The sequence below is a fragment of the Onychostoma macrolepis genome, chromosome 03 (assembly GCF_012432095.1).
Source record: "Onychostoma macrolepis isolate SWU-2019 chromosome 03, ASM1243209v1, whole genome shotgun sequence".
Classification (NCBI taxonomy): Eukaryota; Metazoa; Chordata; class Actinopteri; order Cypriniformes; family Cyprinidae; genus Onychostoma; species Onychostoma macrolepis.
The window spans coordinates 40,960,241-40,977,016 of NC_081157.1; the positions used below are offsets into that span (position 1 = coordinate 40,960,241).

Consider the following 16,776-nt stretch of genomic DNA (forward strand, 5'->3'; position numbering starts at 1 on the left):
GTTATAACCGTATTGTAATGACATTCATCCCAGATGAAGGATGAAAATGGTGAATATGAGTAAATATCTTTTTAAAAATGGGAGCATATAAAGTAGCTGTTTATAGACTTGTCCAACACAATATGAACTTATTTGTGTCCAGGGTCCACAAAACCAGTCACAAGGGTAATTTTTTTGAAATAGAGAATTATACATATATTATATAATATATTTATTATAATAAAAAAGCTTTCAATTGATGTATGGTTTGTTAGGATAGGATAATATTTGGCCGAGATACAAATATTTGAAAATCTGGGATCTGAAAAAATAAAATAAAATCGCCTTTAAAGTTGTCCAAATTAAGTCCTTAGCAGTGCATATTACTAATCAAAAATTAAGTTTTGATATATGTACAGTAGGAAATTTACAAAATATCTTCATGGAACACGATCTTTATCTTATTGATTTTTGGCATAAAAGAAAAATCGATCATTTTGATCCATACAATGTATTGTTGGCTATTTGCTTCAAATATACCCGTGCTATGTATGACTGGTTTTGTGGAACAGGGTCACATATATAAGTGAATTAATGAAAGAAAAGGTTTTAATAATCGGACACGAGCAGCGTTCTGATCAACGTTACAATGTTACGTCCATTACGTGATCACGTCTAGCGGAAATTGTGCGCGATGACGTAAAGTAACGTAGCCGTGCTCAGCAAAGCGCGCCAAGGTAGGGCGGCGCGCTTAGTACGCACACAGTACGCAGTGGAGTAAAAAGTGGCGCAAATGTGTAAAAAAACATGGCCAAAGAAGAGGACGCGATCCGAAAGTTCGTTGTGAGAGAACTGCACAAGTGTTCGGACCTCAGGTAAACTGTGAGTCGAAGCCAATGTCGAAAGTGCTCTCAAAACGGGTGTTATAATCATTAAGTTACATATCAAAGCGCGCTATGTTATTAAGTCAGGTCTGAATCGAACTCGTTGCTTGAGAAATTTGGTAACGCATGTCAGGTCTCACATCGGCTCCTAAATAGCTAGTATGTGACATGAAGGAAAAAGAAACATATATATATATCTATATCTCTAAGATTTTTGCATGAAGACGGTCACGTCGGATAAGAAGTGCTTTAATTTACAGGTATCGTAAAATAAATATGATCAAGGGATACTACAATGATGTGTGACGCAGCTTACGTAAAAGAGCTTGAAGGAAATACTGTAGTACAGTAGTAACGTTACGCTCGAGCGGTTTTACAGACACACAGCACAAACGTGTCTGTGCATCACATCACTCGTGTTACTGTAAAGTGAAAGTGTGCTTGTGCTTCGTAACGGTTTGCTGTGTCCAAAATATGTGAAGTGTTAAGTCACGTGACATCTTTCATTGATTTATATTGGTCAATCAGAATGAGATGGTGCAGTTATTTACATGCTTAATTTGCTGTTACTCTGCCATCTTTCAGTACACTGACTTTAGGCATTCTGCGGAGGAGATACCTGGAAAAGGTGGGGAGAGAGTCGCTCAGCATCAAGGACAGACAGCTGATGAAGAAAATAGTCGAGGAGGAACTTTTGAAGATGCAGGTGAAGAAGAGATATTGAAGTCGTGTGATCTTAACATCATGCATCTGTCAAAAAACGATCTTATGCTAAGCTTTGCCCCTTTGGTTATTGGTGCAATTACCTATTTGATATAAATCTCTTTAGAATAAATTGATTAACAATTAGTCTTATGTATTCACAGGGTGAGGTTTCACTCTGTATGTTCCTAAACCCCAAGTTAAATTATTATTTTTTTGCATATTTGCGGTGTCAGTGTCACTGATTGGATGAATGCAGCTCTAGCATTGTGCATCCTTAGTAGACTTTGTCAACTGTACTATCAAGTTTGTCCTGAATGAGCTTTTTGGGTTATAGAGGTAAGAATAAAACAAGCTCTTCTTCATAATCAGAATCACATTTATTGCCAAGTACTGTGTGTGTATATACATGTACGAGGAATTTGTCTTGGTGAATTGGTGCTTGACAAAGACAACAGAAAAACAAGAATAAATAACAGAACAATGAGGTAAACAATTTTAAAATAGGACAAGTAAAAGCTATACAATAAGAGGAAGAAAAAATGTAGGAAGATAAAAATATGAAATACAAAATAAACATTAACTCTATATTGTGCAGAATATGTAAAGTGGGGCAGTGCAAATGTTTAAAGTTGAAACTTAAATTGTACATTTCTGAACATTGTGCAGGATGTGCAGCGAGGAGCTGGTGCAAATGCTTACAATCTGGTTTGTGAGAATATATCAGCCTGAGTTGTGTGTGTTAATGTAACACATGTGAAACAACACGTGTGTGTGTGTGTATGTTTTTTTTTTTAATGTGAAATATAATGTTCATAGGCGTGAGAAAAAAGCCCTGAGGGGTCATGGGTATTCTTGATAAGGGCAGTCGCGGATGGAAAGAAACGGTTTTTGTGGCATGCTTCAAAAAGTTTGTGTCCAGTTTGTGTCACAATGTTAACCACCTGCTTCAGGGTCCTGGAAGTGTACAGGTCCTGAAGAGATGGAAGGTTGCATCCAATTACCTTCTCAACAGAGCAGTCGGCCTTCGTCCTTGGCTGTGGCAGTAGCATACCAGATGGCTATGGAGGTGGTGAGAATGGACTCAATGATGGAAGTGTAGAAGTGAACCATCATTGTCTTTGGCAGGTTAAACTTCTTTAGCTGCCTCAGGAAGTACATCCTCTGCTGTGCTTTTTTTAATCAGAGAGCTGATGTTGAACTCCCACTTGAGGTCCTGGGTGATGATGGTGCCCAGGATGCAGACAGCGTCCACAGTTTCTACTGAGGAGTTACACAGGATAATGGGGGCAAGTGGGGCTGGGTTCTTCCTGAAGTCAGTCACCATCTCCACTGTTTTCACAGCATTGAGCTCCAGGTTGTGCTGATTCACCAGATGGTCAATCTCCCACCTTTAGGCAGACTCATCCCCGTCAGAGATGAGCCCAGTAAGGGTGGTGTCATCCGCAAACTTCAGTAGTTTGACAGACTCGTGACTGGAGGTGCAGCTGTTGGTGTATAGAGAGAAGAGGAGAAAGAACACAGCCTTGAGGGGAGCCAGTACTGACGGTTCAGGGGTCAGAAACATGTTTTCCCATTCTCACATACTGCTTCCTGTCAGACAGGACGTCTATGATCCACCTACAGATGGAATCAGGGACATTCAGCTGGGAGAGCTTGTCCTGTAGCAGAGCTGGGATGATTGTATTGAACGCCGAGCTGAAGTCCACAAACAGGATCCTGATGTAGGTTCCTGAGGAGTCCAGGTGCTGGAGGATAAAGTGGAGGGCCATGTTAAAGGGATAGTTCACCCAAAAATGAAAATTCTGTCATCATTTACTCCCCCTCAAGCAGTTCCAAACTTGTATGAATGTCTTTGTTCTGCTGAACACAAAGGAAGATATTCTGAAGAATGTGGGAAACGGAGCAGTTCTGGGGCACCATTGACTTCCATAGTATTTTTTTCCTACTATGGAAGTCAATGGTGCCCCAAAACAGCCTGGTTACAAACTTTCTTCGAAATATCTTCCTTTGTGTTCAGCAGAACAAAGAAATTCATACATGTTTGGAACTACTTGAGGGGGAGTAAATGATGACAGAATTTTCATTTTTGGGTGAACTATCCCTTTAACTGCGTCATCTACAGACCTGTTGGCAAATTTGAGGTGGGACAATACAAGGCGCTTGAAGGACTTCACCACTACAGATGTCAGGGCAACAGGTCTGTAGTCATTTAGACCTGTGATCCTGGATATTTTGTGGACTCCAAAGAGGTCTTAAAGATATCTGTAAACACTGGAGACAGCTGGTCAGCACAGTACTTCAGGGTGGATGGAGAAACAGAGTCTGGCCCGGCTGATTTCCGAGGGTTCTGTCTCTTGAAGACTCTGTTAACATCTCTCTCCTGGATGCAGAGAGACGTTCTTGTGATGGGTCTGGAGGGGGAGGGGGCCGTTGAGGTGTGGAGCCATGAAGAGGCCTCAGCTCCTGCTGTGGAGAAGCTGATGAGCTGATGTTCAAGCTCAAGCTGAAGGCTGGTGTCACGTGGGATGGTATCAAGACTATCCCATTGTCTTTCAAAGCGACAGTAAATCTCATTCAGGTTGTTGGTCGTTAGCAGAGTGGGGGGCTTTAGGTTTACAGTTTGTGATTTTTCTTTGTCTTTTCCGGACAGAAGTGGAGTCATTAGCTGAAAATTGCTGTTGTAGATTCTTCACACCAATTTGGAGTTTTCTGTCGCCATTTGACATTTTCTTCTTATGAATTTTGAGGCACATGACTGTGTGTCTGTTGTTAAATATCTAGTCATAACATTGTTACTGCATTGTTTCACACTGGGCAAGTTTGGCACAGCAATGTGGGGGTTAACACCGCAAAAGTAGTTCATTAAAGATGTGTGGGAGATGAGCAGGGTTTCATAACCTGGGCTAAAATGCAGTGCTAACCCTGATTCTAAATTCTAAAAAGTATGAAAAGATTCTAAATGTTCATTTATCTGGCGTTAAAAGTGGGGTTTAGAATGACAGTAACTCAGGGTTAAGTGCAGTGTGAAAATGAAAGAAATTCAGCACTTTTAGAGTTGAGGTATTTATTTTTAGTGAAAATGTACTCATAAAGTGGTTAGAATGGAAGTCGTTAAAAATATTACTAAATGGACTGGGATGATTTGTAACATTACAAAGGATTTTATCAGCAGTTTTTCTTTAAAATAATATGCTATACATGGTTATGCAAACTTATTTTGGTACCGTGAACATCTCTACTATAATCTAAACGAATGCACATAATAAATATTAAGTTATGGACAGGCAATCAAATTATGCTTTTGCATTTATTTGGGAATGAAGATGGAAACAGTTTAATGATTTCTGTTTGAAATGTTCCGAACATAAAAAAAAAAAAAGAGTTTGCTTGTCTGATAATATGGTGAAGAATAATGTGATTTGTCAGTAACATTTTAAAGTCAAGGCTTAGCAAACTGACAACCTTCTTCAATTACCAGGACAGCAGTGATGATGAGCCTCTTATTAAGAGTGTGAATCCTTCAAAGAGCCAGAGCAAAAGGAAACGGCTGGATGAAGATGATGGGGATGAAGAGAATAAAATGGTGGGAATGGCAAAAAGATCACGGCTGGAGGAGTCTTCTCCAGGTAACTGTGTAATATTTGTTGAGTTTTTCATTTTTTCTTATTGGATGTTGCATGAGTAACTTGTATAATCTCTCTTGTCCAGATTCCCCTGACTCTGGAATAGAGAAAGCTATGAACGAGGGAGAACAAAAAGAGGATGAAGCTGGAAGTGATAAAGACGCTGAGGAGCAAGAGGAAAAGAATATTAAGAAAAAAACACAGAATAAGAGACAGAGCAAACAGAAAGTGGACAGTGAGAAGAAGAAAGGGAAGGTGAAAGAAAGTGACGAAGATGAGGAGTTGGAGGATTCTGATGATGAGGAGGAGGCAAGGCAAAAACAACCATCGAAAGAAAAGAAAAAGGATTCAGACAGTGAGGAGGAAATCAGTGAGAAACCGGCTTCGAGTGATTCTGAGGATGAAAAAGTGAAAAGCAAAGTGAAGACGCAGAGTAAAAGAAAAGATATCAGAAAAAAGAAGCCAGTCGAGAGGGATATTGTGAAAGAAGTGGAGAGAGAGGTTTTTGGGAGCAGCTCTGAGAGTGAAGAGGAGAATAACGAGAGCGCTAAAACAAAAAACAGGAGCAGCTCTGAAAATGACAACAGTGGAGACAGTGAAGAGGAAAAAGATAAAGAGGATGCTGCTAATATATCCTCCAAAGAGATGGAGAAAACTGGTAAGAATTCCTCAGAGGTCAAAGCCTGTGTATGCTTAAACCTTTCTCCTTACGTTGTTCATCTTTCTTTTTTTCTTGACAGAAGAGAAAATACAGGATGATAAGGAGGAGGCAGCAGAGGACTCTGACTCCTCGTCTCTTCCCTCACTGGAAGATGAGGACGAACAAGAGAAGGACAAGAAGGAAGGAAAGAAAAGCACAACAAAGAAAAAGAGCAGTGAGGAGAGGGAGAACACAACCAGAGGAAAGGCAAGATGAATTTGAGAATAGCTCACATCACAAAAAAGACTTTTTTTCCCACTACTGTGTGTTATGTTTAAGAAATGTTTAAGAGTGCTGTTATTCAACCATACATTACCCTTCAGAAGTTTGGGGTCAGGAAGTTGTTTTTTGCTTAAGTATTAAAGACTAAAGTATTACAGTAAGGGTACATTAAATTGATCAAAAGTGATGACATTTAAAATGTTACAAAATATTTCTATTTCAAATAAATGCTGTAAATGACTGCTGAAAATTCAGCTTTGCATCACAGGAATAAATAACATTTTAAAATATATAAATGCAGTCTGGGTGAGCCTAAGAGACTTGTTGCCCCTCAAACTTTTGACAGTTTAGGTTTGGGGTAAAAATGGCAAGATATTTGAAATGTCACATTTGCAGTGTTGGGCTAGTTACTCAAAGAATGTAATATATTACTCATTACTAGTTACTCCTTTCAAAAGTAATATTGTTACTTTACTTATTACTTTCTGGCAACAGTAATTATTTACACTACTAGTTACATTACTTTTTCTTCACGCCCCACAGAAGTTGTAACTGTGTATCTTCCAGATAAAACAACATATTTCTGCCTCATCATTTGACCAAAATCCACACTGGATCGCAGTCAGAAGTTATTACAAACACTCAATAGTGATTGATAGTGGTATTCAAGTAAACGTGTTGTATTCATCTCATTAATAGTCATGTGTAGCTTGAATAATTTTTCCGTTGCCCATATGCGATTAAATTTCATTATGTATTTTATCAAATCACAATGGTTTGTAAGAAACTGTTTAATTTTCCCAAAATATTTTAAATTATATTAATATAATGTACCACATGCTGATCAGAGGGATGTAATGCCAGAGTAAAGTAAAGCCACAACTTGCACAACAGATCTTTTTTCCTGATAAAATCAATATAATGCAATATTTCTATCTGCTGAATGTAAGCTTTTCCATATTCCAAGCTTGCCTGCTGCACTGGGGACATCACATGCATGTGCGAGTCATGAAAATTATGAAAATACAGTGGGGCAAAAAAGTATTTAGTCAGCCACCAATTGTGCAAGTTCTCCCACTTAAAAAGATGAGAGAGGCCTGTAATTTTCATCATAGGTATACCTCAACTATGAGAGACAAAATGAGAAAAAAAAAATCCAGAAAATCACATTGTAGGATTTTTAAAGAATGAATTGGTAAATTCCTCGGTAAAATAAGTATTTGGTCACCTACAAACAAGCAAGATTTCTGGCTCTCACAGACCTGTAACTTCTTCTTTAAGAGGCTCCTCTGTCCTCCACTCGTTACCTGTATTAATGGCATCTGTTTGAACTCGTTATCAGTATAAAAGACACCTGTCCACAACCTCAAACAGTCCAACTCCAAACTCCACCATGGCCAAGACCAAAGAGCTGTCAAAGGACACCAGAAACAAAATTGTAGACCTGCACCAGGCTGGGAAGACTGAATCTGCAATAGGTAAGCAGCTTGGTGTGAAGAAATCAATTGTGTGAGCAATTATTAGAAAATGGAAGACATACAAGACCACTGATAATCTCCCTCGATCTGGGGCTCCACGCAAGATCTCACCCGTGGGGTCAAAATGATCACAAGAACTGTGAGCAAAATCCCAGAACCACACGGGGACCTAGTGAATGACCTGCAGAGAGCTGGGACCAAAGTAACAAAGGCCTCAAATCCTGCAGTGCCAGGCGTGTCCCCTGCTTAAGCCAGTACATGTCCGGCCCGTCTGAAGTTTGCTAGAGAGCATTTGGATGATCCAGAAGAGGATTGGGAGAATGTCATATGGTCAGATGAAACCAAAATAGAACTTTTGGTAAAAACTCAAAGAATGCTGAGTTGCATCCAAAGAACACCATACCTACTGTGAAGCATGGGGTGGAAACATCATGCTTTGGGGCTGTTTTTCTGCAAAGGGACCAGGACGACTGATCCGTGTAAGCGAAAGAATGAATGCGGCCATGTATCGTGAGATTTTGAGTGAAAACCTCCTTCCATCAGCAAGGGCATTGAAGATGAAAGCGTGGCTGGGTCTTTCAGCATGACAATGATCCCAAACACACCGCCCGAACAGCGAAGGAGTGGCTTCGTAAGAAGCATTTCAAGGTCCTGGGTGGCCTAGCCAGTCTCCAGATCTCAACCCCATCGAAAATCTTTGAGTCCGTGTTGCCCAGCGACAGCCCCAAAACATTACTGCTCTAGAGGAGATCTGCATGGAGGAATGGGCCAAAATACCAGCAACAGTGTGTGAAAACCTTGTGAAGACTTACAGAAAACATTTGACCTCTGTCATTGCCAACAAAGGGTATATAACAAAGTATTGAGATGAAATTTTGTTATTGACCAAATACTTATTTTCCACCATAATTTGCAAATAAATTCTTTAAAAATCCTACAATGTGATTTTCTGGATTTTTTTCCCCCTCATTTTGTCTCTCATAGTTGAGATATACCTATGATGAAAATTACAGGCCTCTCTCATCTTTTTAAGTGGGAGAACTTGCACAATTGGTGGCTGACTAAATACTTTTTTGCTCCACTGTAAATCTAGGAATTAATTGATTGTTAGATTTTAAATCAGTGGGGTTGAGGCATCAAAAGTAACTAAGCGGTTATGGAAAGTAACTGTAATATTATTACTACTGAAATCTTATTAGTAATTAGTTACACTACTAGTTACTGCAAAAAGTAATATTATTACAGAAACTAAATTACTAGTAACTAGTTACTGCCCAACACTGCACATTTGACATTTCACAATATTCTGTTTTTGGCCTTTCTATGTTAAGGGTTTAGTGCCTCTACAGACACGGTAGTGACTTGTAGCTCTCATTTATTTGCATTCATTACCTGTGAGGCAAGTGCCATAGCTAATTCAAAATTAATTTTGATCGAAAAAGTACCAGACGTAAAGAAAAGTAAACAAAAAGAAAGCTATAAAATTGAACAATGTGCGCACACACACACACACACACACACACACATAGTGGTATGTTTATTGTGTGTGTGTGTGATATTTTGTGGATTATTTAAAGCCATTTAATGTTTTTTGTAATAGCCAGAATTAGTTTGATTCTCACATAAGTGGATGACATATTGTCAGTGCCTTTTATTAAACCCAATTTTTGAATTTTATTCAGATGTGTATTGATTATAACAACTCACAATCTATTTTGACCATCAGGATGAAGAAAATAAGGCAGTGTCCAGGCTGAAGCGCTACATCGCCCTCTGTGGTGTGAGACGGAATTATAAGAAGCTGTTAGACGGCTGCCGATCAGTAAAGGCAAAGGTAGCTGTGCTGAAAAAAGAGCTGGAGGAGCTGGGTGTGGAAGGTTAGTGTGCATGAGTGAACAGAAGGGGGAACACGCATACAGTTTGTATGTCAAATTCCTTTAGTGTTTTTAATCATGTTACCTTTCAGTGCACTTTCTGCTGATGTAAAATGTTCCTGCACATTACTGAAAAAAAAAAAAGCCAACTAAAATAATATGAATGTCAGTATAATGCACTTTAGAATACACAGTTTGTTTTCCTTTGCACACTGAGAGATTTTTATGTTGCATATGTTATAAACAATGTCCATATATAGAAGCACACTCTTATTACTTATGAAATATGTCTGTCCCAGGTCAGCCCTCCATAGAGAAGTGTAAAAAAGCTCGACTAAAGAGAGAAGAAGCACAGGAACTGGCTGAGCTGGATGTCAGCAACATCATCGCCACTCAGGGTAATGACGCTTAAAATTGTATCTACTGTTGGAAACTCAGAAGCTGAGACCAGGAGACTCTTGGGTATCTTCAGCAGGCTTCTTATTGAGAACGCACTGTGTGGCGCTGCAGTCATCAAAAGTCTAGCTAAGGCATGATACATTAGTTTATATACATTTTAGGGGACAGTGCTTAGAAATGGAGACAAAGCACCTGGGTGACGACCTTAAACAAAGCATGCAAATGAAGTATTCAGGTATAGCAACCTGCCCCATTTAACCACTCCTAATCCAATCAGCATAACTGCCTAAAGATTGGGGCAGAGGCACCTAGAGCCATTACAAACAAAAGGTGAGAGTCTCAGTAAACTGGCTCATTTGACTTGCAATAAAAGAGCAGGAACCTCTTGCTACAAACTTTTAACAAAATCGTTCCTCTGATGTCATCTTTACAATGCATTTCATCTTAGTTTTTCAGGTGATTTGTATGTCAGGATATAGGATCAGTAGATCTAAGACCGATTCTTAAATTTGTAATCACACACTACTGTAGATGCATTTTAAATCAAGGGCAGATGATTTCCACTCACATGAATACATGGAAATCAGAGAGTTTTAAATGTGATTTACTTTGTTCATCAGGACGTCCCAAAAGAAGAGCAGCTGCAGCAGCATGGCCTCCTGCACCGAATGTCTCTCCTCCCCTCTCTGCCTATAAACGTGTTGTGGACTCAGACTCTGATAGTGGAGAGAGCCACACAAACACAGGGCGCAAGAGAGGAGCAGCCTGGGCCAACCTGCAGGGAATCATCAGTGATGATGGAGAGAGTGACTAGGCGGCAAGTGCCTTTCTCTACAATCTGTTTCATCATTGTACAGTGCATTCCTTAAGTTCACCCGCTCTCTAATTCACTAAGTTAAACCTGTTCTAATGAATCAATTGGTACATTTGCAAGAATTTTATGCGTACATCCTGTTATTGTAGGATGTGTTTTGGATTTCTTTATAGTAAGTTTGTTCTCTCTATTTGTGTGTTTTACAATTGTTAGTTTGTACTTTGTATTTAAGTGTCTTAAATGTGTAGAGTAAGGTTCATGTAGCTTTGGAAATAAAATAACATTTATTAAATTTTTACATTCTCACTTTCTTGTCCAAGAATGCACTTTGATTTGATGTAAATGGCTGTAGTATGTCGATTTTACAATGTAGACAGAGTGTATTCTCAAAAATAGCTTTTACTTCTTTTAAATTTTATTTTACAGCATAGTAAATGATTAATGCATGTTTTCAAGGAAAACATCTGATTACATTGCAGAGAACAGCTTGGTTCTGTAAGCTCTGATTATAGAAATTGTGATGAAGCGAGTAATATTATAAAAACAAAATCTCTTTTAATAGAGTGAATGCAGTGGCGGTCAGCTAGGGTATGGCAACAAACATACAGGGTATGGCGACTGCCATATGGAAACGTTAAATGTGCTAATTTGGCTAAATGTGCATCAGCGTTAGCTTTTTTAAAATTTCAGTGTCCCAAATGTATAAACAAAGTTTATTTAGCAAATAAAAATAAAATTAAACACAATTTTTTTTTTCCCCCTTTGTTGTTTTTTTTACTTGATCGTGTACATTTACACTCACTTGAATACTTTACAATAGAGGTGTACAGTTATTAAAAATTCTTCAAAGTCAGAGCCGTGGTCAACGCTCATGACGTATACGGGTAACGTGAGCTCGATTTCTGGCTTGTGAGCTCCTTTTCTGGTTCCATCCCCAACTCTTCTACCCTATCATTCCTGTCTCCATCTAATAAAGCCATGAAAGTAAACTTTAAAAAGCTTTTACAAAAATCATTGTTAGATAAATTTTTTTGTCTCCTCCCTGTTCTATTAAAGGATTAGTTCACTTCCAGAATAAAAATCTGAAAATGTACTCATCCCCATGTCATTCAAGATGTTCATTTCTTTCTTTCTTCAGTCGAAAATAAGTTTTTTTAGGAAAACATTCCAGGAGTTTCCTCCATATAGTGGACTTCAATGGGTTGAAGGTCCAAATTGCAGCTTCTAAAGGCTCTACACGATCCCAGCTGAAGAATAAGGGTCTTATCTAGCGAAATGATCAGTCATTTTCTAAGAACAAAATTAAAATGTATATACTTTAACCACAAATGCTCATCTTGCATTAGCTCGACCTCACGTTACGTAATCACTTTGGAAAGGTCACGTGACGTAGGCAGAAGTACCAAGCCAGTGTTCACAAAGCGAACGTGCAAAGAAAGTGAAAACAAAAAAAGGTAAAACGATGTCTGACCATTTTGAAGTTGGAGGAGAAAATGAGATGGAGTTTTTTGCCCTACCCTACCTTTTTGAACCAAAGTACACAGAACTAACCACGTGACCTTTCCAACATGATTACGTAATGCCGTGGACGCGCATCGAAGATATTGAGCCAACCAATATATCTAAAGCAGAGATCTCAAACTCCAAATTCCAAATCACACCTGCTTGAAAGTTTCTAGTAATCCTGAAGACCTTGATTAGCTAGATCAGGTGTGTTTGATTAGGGCTGGAGCTAAACTGTGCAGAGCTGTGGCCCTCCAGGAATTGAGTTTGAGACCAATGGTCTAAACCAGGGGTAGGCAACGTCGGTCCTGGAGTGCCGCTGTCCTGCAGAGTTTAGCTCCATCGGCACTCCAGGACCGACGTTGCCTATCCCTGGTTTAGACCATTGGTCTGATTTTGTACGCTTGCCCACTGACAAAGAAATGATCAGACTATAATTTTAATGGCAGGTTTATTTGAACATTGAGAGACAGAATAACAACAAAAAAATCCAGAAAAATGCATTTCAAAAAAAGTTATAAGTAGATTTGCATTTTAATGAGTAAAATAAGTATTTGACCCCTTCGCAAAACGACTACTTGGTGGCAAAACCCTTGTTGGCAATCACAGAGGTCAGACGTTTCTTATAGCTGGCCGCCAGGTTTGCACACATCTCAGGAGCGATTTTGTCTCATTCCTCTCCAAGTCATTAAGGTTTCGAAGCTGACGTTTGGCAACTCGCACCTTCAGCTCCCTCCACAGATTTCGTATGGGATTAAGGTCTGGAGAGTAGCTAGGCCACTCCAGGGCCTTAATGTGCTTCTTCTTGAGCCACTCCTTTGTTGCCTTGGCCGTGTGTTTTGGGTCATTGTCATGCAGGAATACCCATCCACGACCCATTTTCAATGCCCTGGACCTGACGGTACATGGCCCCGTCCATCGTCTCTTTGATGCGGTGCAGTTGTCCTGTCCCCTTAGCAGAAAAACACCCCCAAAGCATAATGTTTCCACCTCCATGTTTATCGATGGGGATGGTGTTCTTGGGGTCATAGGCAGCATTCCTCCTCCTCCAAACACGGCGAGTTGAGTTGATGCCAAAGAGCTGGATTTTGGTCTCATCTGACCACAACTCTTTCACCCAGTTCTCCTCTGAATCATTGGCAAACTTCAGACGGGCTGTACATGTGCTTTCTTGAGCAGGGGGACCTAGCGGGCGCTGCAGGATTTCAGTCCTTCACGGCGTAGTGTGTTACCAATTGTTTTCTTGGTGACTATGGTCCCAGCTGCCTTGAGATCATTGACAAGATCCTCCCGTGCAGTTCTGGAAACTCCACGAGGTGAGATCCTGCACAGAGCCCCAGACCGAGGGAGACTGACAGTTATTTTGTGTTTCTTCCATTTGTGAATAATCGCACCAACTGTTGTCACCTTCTCACCAAGCTGCTTGGCGATGGTTTTGTAGCCCAATCCAGCCTTGTGTAGGTCTACAATCTTGTCCCTGACATCCTTGGACAGCTCTTTGGTCTCGGCCATGGTGGAGAGTGTGGAATCTGATTGATTGATTGATCTGAGTACGTTGCATAAAACAGCTTGTTTATAACCAATTACAAAAATTCAGACCTTGAGATATCCTTTAATAAAATCCCATCAGCTGCAGTTCACCAGTATCAAATGTCACTTCTCACAGAGTTTGAGGATGTGAATGATAAAAGAGAAACTTTCCGGGATGCTTTGCATTCTGAACTATTTTGTGTCTCCTGATTTTGGCCATGTATCAAAACCATACACCAATAGGCCCTATTTTATGAGAGACACGTTGCAAATTATTGTAAACTAGAAAGGTTTAAAAGAACGCTGAACTAAATAAAACATTGGTTTTATTACAACAATACTGATGATTCCAGAATCTAACTGCTAATTAATTTTAAAGAAAATATTTTAAATAAAAGTAATAAAAAAAAAAAACGAGTTATAACCATCAAATGACTGGGAGGAAGACTTCAAGAAAAGATACAGCATGGTAATATAATGCCGTGTGAAAGTAAAGAAATTAACTCGTACGTTATGAACTATTAGTATTCTTAAATTCGCTATAATGAATATAATTATAATTTAGGCATACATTGCTGTAAAATATCATGATACTATTAGTTTTGTGATACAGTGCATTTACGCTTGTGCCGATCCGTAAAGATGAAGGTGGCTTAGCTGAAAACTAGAGCTGGAAGAACTGGTTGTGAAAGGCTGTGTGAGGGACGGGGTGAAGTCACATGAACATTGGTGAATCTCCATAACATTATGCCAATCTTGATAATACTGTGCCAAGTGAAACATGCTAAACCGCATTCCTTTAGTGGTTGTGTTTACCAAGTTAATGCTATGGCAATTTAACAAACATTCAACTTCAAGTCATCCCATTATGCAGAGACAAACAAGGAAATTAGATGTGATGCCCCACAGTGCCATGATGCCATTACATTCACGGAAATACACTGTGCATCAAGAGACCTGTCATCTGAACTGAATGTTTTAGGGACTTTTCCATGTGTTTGCAAGCTGCCAGTTTTATAATCAGAATCAGAATGAGCTTTATTGCCAGGTATGTTTACACATAGGAGGAAGTTGTTTTCGTGACAGAAGCTTCCACAGTGCAACAGAATGTCAGCGACAGAACAAAAACACAGATAATAAAAGAAGAATAAAAATAGGGAAATAAATAAATAGGGAAGTAAATAGGGAATAACAATATACAAATTGACAACTGTATGTGCAAAGTGGCGGCTGCTGGTCTTTCAATGAGGGGAAGCTCATTTTCGGCCTACATCATAAAATTGTCCATTTATTTATACGTAAATTCTGCCCTACATTCCTTTTCAAGAAAATGCTCTGTGACCCTTTCGTACCAACTAGGCATCTTTTCCAGTGACGCTAGCCTACTGTATTAATGAATGAATGAACAAATAATCTAAAAAAAAAAGATATTAAACTTGACGGAGGAAATGTGGGAATTAGGTTAAACTGAAACAAGGAATGTGGTGTATAATAGGGTTGTCATGATACCATAAAAATGTCTTACGATACTATACCAGCTTAATTTATAATTCAGTTCTACAAAATGAATCAAAATTTAATAAATAAATAGATGTACGAGAAAACAGACAATATTATTCTCTGAATACTTAGTTAATGTGAATGAATGACTAGCTATTGTTATCCATGAAATAACTCACCTTAGCACTGCACAGAAGCTGCATGAAGTGACATTTATATGTGGCATTTATTCATTTAGACTGTATTTATAATTGCATAAATAATGTTATGAGATTAATGTTTTAAATACTAAATTCTGAATATAGAAATATGTTGGAAAATAATGTAATATGCCTACTTTTAGACGGGAAACTTAAAAAACGGCCAGCAGGTGACAGAAGTTCGTGATTGAATCACTGAGTCATTCAAACGATTCTTTCAAAACGGCTGAATCAGGCCCGGAGTGGCCATCGGGAGAACCGGGAGAATTCCCGGTGGGCCGCTCTGCACCGCTCATAAATTGGACCAGCAGACTCGCCTGCTTTTAAAAAAATTATAATTTTTTTTTTTTACATACACAGAATAACGTCTATGTGTTTAAGTTACTGTGTGGCTGATAACTAAGCTAATATCACTAGATTTGAATTTAACATTAAAATGTGACGTTTTCTGTTGTCAGAGCGCGCGCGCGCGCTCTCTCTCTTTCTTCCTCTACACAAGCGCGTGTCCCAGGTCGTTGCCATGGAGACAAACCGAAACCATTAGTGCTGTGGGGTGAGTTAGCGAGAGTGCGCTAATCGCGGGAAGATTACAATTAATAGTAAAAAAAATAAAATAAATAAAGCCAGGTTAAAAAAAAGAAAGGCATTGGAGGATGACGCAGCCAAATGTGCCAAACTCACAAATCTTTTTTCAAGAAGACAAACGAGCACACGTGAACTGGCGACTCCAGGTAACGTACAGTGTTAGCAACATTTACGTTACAGTTATGCATTTGGCAAACGCTTTTATCCAAACTGATTTACATTGAAGGAATTTCCTTATTCAGTTTAGGTTTTTTTCTATTGATTGTCTGTTTCAATTAAATGTAAGTGATTTTAGCCTGTTATTTCTCTTTCTTTCTTTCGAGATGCTTAACGTTACTGATTTTCCATTTAGTTATTGATGACTGCTTGGCAGCTTTCAATTTTGAATTGAACTTTTATATATAATAAATAAATATATATTATATATAATGTTACGGTTGTATGTTTTGTAGCAGAAATGTTTCATATAATTTATTTCATTATTTTATTTATTACATTGACGTGGATATAAAAAAAAAAAACAATAGTGCAAAAAGTATATTTCTTACTGCACTACTTTATTATCGTTTGAATGCAAACCATTTTTTCATAATGTAACAGTTGGACTACTTGTTGCTGAAAACTCAGTATGTGATTTGTTATTGATATTTATGGCCATATTTACATTATTCATATTTTTTATTGAAACATGTCAAAAATAAATATAACAGGATAGTAAGAACAGATCTGTCACTTCATTTATCCAGATTCCCAGAAGCCACCACGGTGGGAGGGGGTTGG

General features: G+C 38.8%; 1 protein-coding gene across 2 annotated transcripts; it reads left to right on the forward strand.

Moving 5' to 3' along the window:
• Window positions 1–694: 694 nt before the first annotated feature.
• hirip3 (HIRA interacting protein 3) lies at window positions 695–10,974 on the forward strand. 2 transcript variants are annotated; one of them, XM_058769018.1, is made up of 8 exons: window positions 695–854; window positions 1,449–1,569; window positions 5,047–5,194; window positions 5,277–5,849; window positions 5,932–6,098; window positions 9,318–9,468; window positions 9,765–9,863; window positions 10,485–10,974. In XM_058769018.1, the coding sequence occupies exons 1-8, from the start codon at window positions 787–789 to the stop codon at window positions 10,676–10,678; spliced, it is 1,521 nt and encodes a 506-aa protein (XP_058625001.1). In that variant the 5' UTR covers window positions 695–786; the 3' UTR covers window positions 10,679–10,974. The 2 variants fall into 2 exon arrangements, with proteins under 2 accessions (XP_058625001.1, XP_058625002.1); XM_058769019.1 differs by having other exon boundaries at window positions 707–861.
• The last annotated feature ends 5,802 nt before the right edge of the window (window positions 10,975–16,776 follow it).